The sequence below is a fragment of the Xyrauchen texanus genome, chromosome 48 (genome assembly GCF_025860055.1).
Source record: "Xyrauchen texanus isolate HMW12.3.18 chromosome 48, RBS_HiC_50CHRs, whole genome shotgun sequence".
NCBI lineage: Eukaryota > Metazoa > Chordata > Actinopteri > Cypriniformes > Catostomidae > Xyrauchen > Xyrauchen texanus.
This window is the reverse complement of record NC_068323.1, coordinates 9,083,704-9,092,403: the sequence shown is the minus strand read 5'-3', so window position 1 is coordinate 9,092,403 and position 8,700 is coordinate 9,083,704. Positions and strand designations below refer to the sequence as shown.

At 35.5% G+C, this 8,700-nt stretch overlaps 1 protein-coding gene across 3 annotated transcripts in view; it reads left to right on the top strand.

Annotated features, from left to right (window-relative positions):
• The first annotated feature begins 172 nt into the window (after window positions 1–172).
• The window catches only part of LOC127639569 (guanine nucleotide-binding protein G(o) subunit alpha-like), a 43,156-nt gene continuing 34,628 nt past the window's right edge, over window positions 173–8,700 (top strand). For all 3 annotated transcript variants that reach the window (XR_007969979.1, XM_052121646.1, XM_052121647.1), the window contains exons 1-3: window positions 173–399; window positions 1,592–2,272; window positions 5,037–5,128. Coding sequence is in view for 2 of the 3 variants with exons in the window: in XM_052121646.1 (XP_051977606.1) it covers window positions 2,143–2,272; window positions 5,037–5,128 (222 nt within the window). In the remaining variant the exon portion in view is untranslated. The remainder of the gene's footprint in view (window positions 400–1,591; window positions 2,273–5,036; window positions 5,129–8,700) is intronic.

The window sequence follows — 8,700 nt, the reverse complement described above, 5'->3', positions numbered from 1 at the left end:
TAAATGTCAAATGTATATGCTTCTTTTTATATAATAGTTTTTTAAAGGTTTATTTTGAGATGATCCTTGATACTATTTGATTTGATATTTGATTTATCATATTTTGTTTAGTTTTACTTTATTTCATTTCATGTATAATATAGAATATCAATAATATAATTTGAGTGTTGATATATGCACATTATTACCACTTGCACATGTTCATATGCCTGTTATATGTCCTATATTTGTATGTCTATTTATACTCTAACCTTGTTTTATATTCTCACTGTAATGTTCTGTGTGCACTTGTTTCTCCTGTCATCACTTTGTGTACATGAGAACGCTTGGCAATAAAGCTCATTATGATGCTGATTCTTTACCCCCTTTTTAAGCTAAAAACAAGTATTTGCCAATGAGGTAAGAACAAGTTATTTTCTTAATCCGTACTTTTGTCTTGATTCTGATTTTTGTTTAAACAAAAAAAAAATAATTTAATTTTGTTTTGTTTTGTTTTACCTTATTTCATGTTTATCATTTTATGTTCATTTTATTTCGTTTTTCTTCATTTCATTTTGTTGTGTTCTTTTTCTGTATTCTGTTTTGTTTTACTATTGTTCAATTTATTTCGTTTTATTTAATTGTATTATTTTATGTTAATATTTTGTTTTACTTTATTTATTTATTTTTCTTTATGTATAAAGTTGCATTTCAATAAAATAGTAATTTGTTAGTTTCTGTTTTTTTTCTATTTTTTTTTAATTAAAGATAATTAAAAAAAATTAATTTGTTTTGTTTTACTTCATTTTATTATTTTATGTTCATTCTGATTTTGAGACATTTCATTTGATCATTTTATATTAATTTTATTCTCTTTTAGTTTATGCAATTTTAATTGTTCATTTTATTTTGTTTTACTTTTATTATTTTTGTTAATTTATTTCGTTTTTACTTTACTTAATTTTAGGTTATGTTCATTTTATTTAGTTTTTACTTCATTTAATTTTTTTACTTTACTTAGTTATATTAATTTATGTTCATTTTATTTAGTTTTACTTTATTACATTTTTTATGTTAATTTATTTTGTTTTTACTTTATTTGATTTTAGGTTATGTTCATTTTTTTAACTTATTTATTTATTTTACTTGTTTTACTTAACTTCATTTTAGTATTTTATGTTAATTTTATTTTGTACTTTTTGTAATTTTATTTTTTCTACTTTTAGTTTTCTCTATTATTTTTTAATGTATTTAGTTTTTACTTTATTTAATTTTCGGTTATGTTCATTTTATTTTGTTTTTACCTCATTTTATTTATTTATTTTTACTTTACTAAATTTTATTTTTTGTGTTTGTTTTACTTCATTTTATTATTTTGTTTATGTTCATTTTATTTATGTATTTTTACTTCACTTAATTGTATTATTTTATGTTCATTATTTTAACTTATTATTTTTTTTAACATTTTATTAGTTTGCTAATTTAATTTTGTTTTACTTTATTTAATGTATTATTTGTGTTCATTTGAATTTATTTGACTTGTCAATACTTGATTTGATTTTAATTTCTTCTCAATGAAGTCCCTGAACATCTCCACTTTCTCTTTTCACAGAGTCAAAACCCATCTCAGGTGACAAAGTTCCACAAACCTCACGTCACTTCCTTCCTAAAGAGAGCGGACACATCTCAGAAACACAGGCGCATCGACCATTAGTGTACCTGTAACGAGCAGATGGTGGAGCGTTGTGCATCAGGAATGTTTGCGCAGCGTTTGTGTTCAGACTCATTCTCGGTTTATACAGTGATAGTTCACCACTTGTCAAAACACTTGGAGTACGAACTCTAGCGCCGAGTCTGAAGAAAGGGACTGACATTTTTCATTTTCCTCTTGTTCGGTCGGGACCATCCCTGCCGCCCTTTCTGTTGTATCTATTTCTATTGCTCTTGTCAAAACACTTGGAGTACGATCTCAACAATATATGCTTTGGTGTCATTTTTACGCATTACCGGTGGAACTTTGGAGAGCGCACGGAGATCCCGCATGTTCACCAAGCAACCGGGATGTTTTTACGCGACTTTAACAATGACTCTTCTACTCCATCGGTGATCCCAGGCTTTCTCTTGGTTCTATAGCTCTATTTGGGAAAGACATGAACTCTGGATATGGGTCTGTGTCTGGGCTCAGAGGTGAAGGAGGAAGACAAGAAGGCGAAGATCCTCAGCGCACAGATAGACAGAGATCTCTATGAAAACGCAAAGCGCGAGATGAACGTGGTGAAGATACTCATGCTGGGTAAGAGACCTCTGATCCTGGATCATTTACTGGAAAATAAGACAAAAATACAAAGAGTGACTCAAAGATTGTAGCTTCAAACTTATCTGGAGATCTGGGCTCATTAGTAAAACGTTGTGGGTTAGAACACAATCATTTGGGCAGGTAACTTAAAGATTGTTGGTTCAAACATAAAGTTGCAGTCAATATGAAAGTGTTACTCTTAAAGAAATGAATCGTAATTCTGAAACGTATGTATAAAATCATAATAGCTCACATGAGATGAAGACTCCAGTCATATCTGTAATATACCTTATAAAACTGTTTTGTTCCACTACATGGAGAGGGTCCCCTCATGTGGGCTGCCATGCTTGAAACATGTAACCAGCAAAATACTACTGGCTTAATCTCATTAACCGCCCTGTTATTGGACACTTGTACTCATGGATTAAATTAATCATGGCAGACTTTGATGAGTTAATTTCTACAATGGCATCATTAACAGAAAACCCTTTCATTTGAATGATGCTGCATCCACACCACTAGGTGTCAGTGTAAGTCCAATATGACACAAAGTTACAGGGTGCACCTTTAAATGTATAGTTCACTTAAAGTATGATGAAGGTTCAAACCCCAAATCTGGGCTCATAGGTGAAAGGTTGAGAGTTCAAACCCCAGATCTGCGATGAAGTTGGGAGTTAGATCCTTAGGCTACGTCTACATTAATCCGGATACATTTTGTTTCAAAACGCGCTCCGTCCACACTAACAATCTCAAGCGGTTTCCAAAAGTTGCTCGTCCACACCGAAATGTATGAAAATGCTTAAATCGTGTCACTGCACATGCATAAAATCCCTGCTGCATGTACGGTCTGAAACGCAATTGTCCTCGTGTTCCGTTGCGGACACCAATTCCGAATAAACTTCCCTTCACCTTTGAAGGAATGCAATGTGAAGGTTGTACAAAGTGACATTTATTTTTTAACGACGCTATCAAAGTGAGTATCCGGCACAACAGCGCCGCTATTACGCAGGCCGCCATCTTGATTGTTTTGGTTGGATAGATCGCATGACTAAAAATGTGTCATCGTATTCCAAACCATCCGTTTTCACAGTCCACACTACAACGTGAAAACGGCATTTTCAAATGTATCCACTTTGGAGAGCGTTTTCAAAAAGCTCAGTTTTCGCAGACAAAAACACAGTCTCAGTGCGGACGGAAGGCCAAAACGGAGAGAAAAAGATGCGTTTTCAAACGAGAACGTATTAGTGTGGACTAGGCCATAGATCTTGGTTGAAATTCAAAAATAGTGGATTTGAACCCTTTATCTGGGCATGTAATTAAAAAATTGTTGATTTAAAAGTAAAGTTCACCCAAAACTGATGGTTCAAACCCCATATCTGAGATGAAATGGAAAGGTTGCAGGTTCAAACCCCAGATCTGAGTTGAAATCGAAAGGTTGCAGGTTTGAACCACATATCTGAGTTGAAATCGAAAGGTTGCGGGTTTGAACCCCAGATCTGAGATGAAATGGAAAGGTTGCGGGTTTAAACCCCAGATCTGAGATGAAATCGAAAGGTTGCAGGTTTAAACCCCAGATCTGAGATGAAATCGAAAGGTTGCAGGTTTAAACCACATATCTGAGTTGAAATCGAAAGGATGCGGGTTTAAACCCCAGATCTGAGTTGAAATCGAAAGGTTGCGGGTTTGAGCCCAGATCTGAGTTGAAATCGAAAGGTTGCAGGTTTAAACCCCAGATCTGAGTTGAAATGGAAAGGTTGCGGGTTTGAACCCCAGATCTGAGTTGATATTGAAAGGTTGCGGGTTTGAACCCCAGATCTGAGATGAAATCGAAAGGTTGCGGGTTTGAACCCCAGATCTGAGATGAAATCGAAAGGTTGCGGGTTTGAACCCCAGATCTGAGATGAAATCGAAAGGTTGCGGGTTTGAACCCCAGATCTGAGTTGAAATGGAAAAGTTGCGGGTTTGAACCCCAGATCTGAGATGAAATCGAAAGGTTGCGGGTTTGAACCCCAGATCTGAGATGAAATCGAAAGGTTGCGGGTTTGAACCCCAGATCTGAGATGAAATCGAAAGGTTGCGGGTTTGAACCCCAGATCTGAGATGAAATCGAAAGGTTGCGGGTTTGAACCCCAGATCTGAGTTGAAATGGAAAGGTTGCGGGTTTGAACCCCAGATCTGAGATGAAATCGAAAGGTTGCGGGTTTGAACCCCAGATCTGAGATGAAATCGAAAGGTTGCGGGTTTGAACCCCAGATCTGAGATGAAATCGAAAGGTTGCGGGTTTGAACCCCAGATCTGAGATGAAATCGAAAGGTTGCGGGTTTGAACCCCAGATCTGAGATGAAATCGAAAGGTTGCGGGTTTGAACCCCAGATCTGAGATGAAATCGAAAGGTTGCGGGTTTGAACCCCAGATCTGAGTTGAAATGGTAAGGTTGCGGGTTTGAACCCCAGATCTGAGATGAAATCGAAAGGTTGTAGGTTTGAGCCCAGATCTGAAATGTAAAGTTGGGATTAGAACCATATATCATGGTTGAAACTGAAAATATGCAGGCTTGAATCCCCAGATCTGAGCTGAAACTGAAACGTGGAGTTTCAGAGCTGCAGATCTGTCCAGGCTACTGAAAGATGTTAGGTTCAAACTTAAAGGGAAAGTTCAGAATTATTACAGAATTTTAATTTTGGGGTAAAGTAAATGCAGTTTTTATGGGTCAACATGTCAGTGCCTTTGATTTTGTGCCTATTTTGATGGAAAACTACAGGTGCTGCAGAAAGTGGGAAGAGTACACTGGTCAAACAGATGAAGATAATTCACAGTCATGGTTTCACCAAACAAGAGCTGGCCAGCTTTAAGGTAAGACCAACAATAGTTCTGAAGATTCATTTGCAAACTATAGTTTAATGTTTGTTCAGCACTGTATTTTGTCCCTGCACTCCGAACTTCCATTGCCATCTGAGAAAACAAGCGTGTGTGTGTGTGTGTGTGTGTGTGTGTGTGTGTGTGTGTGTGTGTGTGTGTGTGTGTGTGTGTGTGTGTGTGTGTGTGTGTGTGTGTTTGGGATTATTACAGGTTTAAGGGGTCAGTGGTTCACTTGTGAAACAAGACCTCAGTTAAATGGAAGACTGTATCTTGCCTCAGCATATTTTTTGTTCTGTTAGGAAGAGAAAAGAGGAAGGGGCAAGTCGACAAGACAGAGAAGAAATACCGTACCGTCCTAGAACATGGTGTTAAATTCAAGTTCATCCTGATCTTGACTTGTTTGGGACACCTTCCACACTGCGTTTTCACATTTTCTCCATGTATTTTGTCACTCTTATGTATAAATAATGTAAAACAGTCCTGTCCACTAACAGTTGTGCAACTATATCTACCGCGGAATTAACAGTATTGCTAAATTTTTACATTACAATCCGCCAGCCCTCCCGCTGGCTTGTCCTTTTTTTGTTTGTTTTCATGCGAGAAAGCTGACTGACAGAAACTTTCTTAGCAATTTAATTTCCTTTCCCTCACAGTTAATAAAACTAAGCCACTTTCATGGATTTTATTAGCCTGTCCTGTCAAATCTTTCTCCAGTTGTTTTATAATTCGGCAGATTCTGTCAAGAGACGAACAGAGAAATGTGTTGTCCGTCATAACTCTCTGAAGTGCCAGGTGTAGATCCATGTGTGTGCTAGCTTTTTTTAAGTAAGAAAGACCCGGTGTGCCATGTTCTCTCTCCTCATTTAATCTTCCCTCAGGGTCTGGTTGTGTTATCAACTCTTTTCTCTGTGAGCTTCAATCTAAATGATGGGCTAAGAATGTGCAAATGGTGTTTTGAAGTGCCTGAGGGAGTTCTGGAGGCTCCGGCCTGGCCAAACACAAATACTGTTAGCTACGGATGGGCCAAAATTGTTTTTTTTGCAATAGTGCTATGAATTGGATGAATTTAGACACCGTAAATTTAGAAACTTCTCTGAGAGGGTTTTGGCATGTTAAGAGACTGCACCTCTGCTAAAACTACTTAAGACTTAAACTAGTCAACTTGCGAACAGATTGTGAGCATGCTAAGATATTATCAGAGAAGGTTAAAACACTGCAACTACAGACTTATAAATTAGCTTTTGGAATATTCACCAACTTAAACTATTAATTTCAAGATGATTGCTTGCAATCTGACTTTTAATCTCCTTTCCAAAGTTATTCATAGGCCTTTGTTTTTTATTTTATTTATATTTATAATAAAAAGATGTATCGCTAATAATAATAATAATAATAATAATAATAATAATAATAATAATATAGCTGCAAGCAGCAATTATTGGGGACCAAGCACATATGAAAAAATGAAGAAAAAAAAATATATCTGATTTGACAGGAAAGAACCCGAGGAACCCTAACTCAAACCCTTACCACCTTCAGAGGGCTGACGGCATATTCACTGTTCTTTTACGAAGTCATTCATGTTTTATCGTAGGTAAATTTTAAGTTTGAAAATTGCACTCACAAGATACAGGCTAATTAGTCATTATAGGCCAGTAGGCCACACCTAGAAGCATATTTGTTTATATCTTCGGAACAATTGGATGTATCAAAATTATTTTGATAACTTTTTGTAAGGAGGGTCTGTAAATGACGTATACCAAGTTTTGTGAGAATCGAGCAAACGGCCTAGGAAGTTGTTGAAAATGTTTCTTGCGTAAATGTAACTTTAAGTGACCACATGATTTGGGGGCACTGATGGATTCAGAGAAGCTACACATTTTTATTGTAGCTTAAACGGTCACGGAGATATTAGCAAAAATACTAATTAGCTAATTATAGCACCACCGTGTGGCTGATTGTCACAAAATGTAATATGCGGCTTTGTGTAGATACCCTGCTTGTGTATTGTAATTTGCATAACCCTCTGCCATTCCCAATACAAGTTATAAGGTGCTGAAATTTGATTGGCCATTGGTGGCCATTTTTGTTTTTATTTGTCGAATCGATTTTTAAGAATATGTTAGCATTTGAACCAAAGAAGGTGCATGTTTAATTTTAACTTTGTTGCTCAAACGGCTGTGAAGTTATCACAGTTTTTTTTATTGTAGCGCCCTCTAGGGGTGGAGTTAATTAGACATATCAAAATTCTTTTGATATATTTTTTTCAGGGGAGCCTGTAGATGATGTATACCAAATTGTGTGCCGATCAGACTAAAGGTCTTGTAGGAGTTTAAAAAAAGTTTTTTCAATAAATTAAAAATGTTGGAAAACATAATAGATGGAAAGGAAATCTGAGATATACAGTCTGTAGGGCTGGATTCAAGGAATCAGAGGAAAAAATTATTTGTATTCTAGCCCTTACAGTTACAGAGATATGAGCCAAAACATAAGTGTTTATTATTGTGCCACCTAGGGTCAGATGGATGTGCATTTGTGCGACTGAGGAGTGGGGGGGGGGGGGAATTTGGGACCATCCTGCCAAGTTTGGTGTCTCCACGACTTATGGTCTCTGATGCTCAGACACTTTTAGGGCAGAAAAAAAGAAGAATAAGAAAAAGACGATCAGTACAATTACAAAAGGGTTCCATCAGCTTCACTGCTTGGCCCCTAATAATCGTAACACTTTAAAATAATGTTAAATTTGTAAAAACATGAACTAAAAATGATCAATAATTTACAGCATTTGTTAACTTTGGTTAATGTTAATTTGAACATATACTAATATATTTTTTAAATCCAAAGTTGTATTTGTTAACATTAGTTAATACAAAATGAACTACCATAAACTAACAATGAACAACTGTATTTTTTATTAAGTAAAATTAACGAAGAATAATAAATGCTTTAAAAATATATATTGTTCATTTGTTTGTTCATGATACCTAAAACATTAACATATGTTTGTAATGGAACCTTAATGTAAAGTGTCACCAAAATTATTATTAATTGCTTATATTTGTTTACATTTGTTTTTTATATGTAATATATATCAAATATGTCTGATGGATATAATCCTAAACCTAATCATACAGGGTTTCTGTTCAGAAAACCAACTGACTAGTCAAATTTGAAAATATGTAGTTTTGCACATCCCAACTGTTGGCAGATGTTTGTTGATTATGTGACTTTCTTTATCTTTGCCCTGTATGTTACCCTCATGACAACAATGGCCGTCACACAATGGAAAAACATGAACAAACCCTTTAAACTAACAAACGCACACCTAAATGCACATGCCTTTTTAAAAACAAAATGGAATTTATTGTGTCATTCTGGTCTATCTTGCATCACCAGGCTTTACGTTATCTTTTAAATAAAAACAGTGTTTGAAAATGTGGGAATGTTTGTGCATGTAGAATGATGTGATACTGCACATTGTCATGCTGTTTCTATCAAATTCACAAATCGGAGCCTTAGGCTTTGGTAAATCTCATTCTACCTGCATATGCAACCTTTGCCTTCAT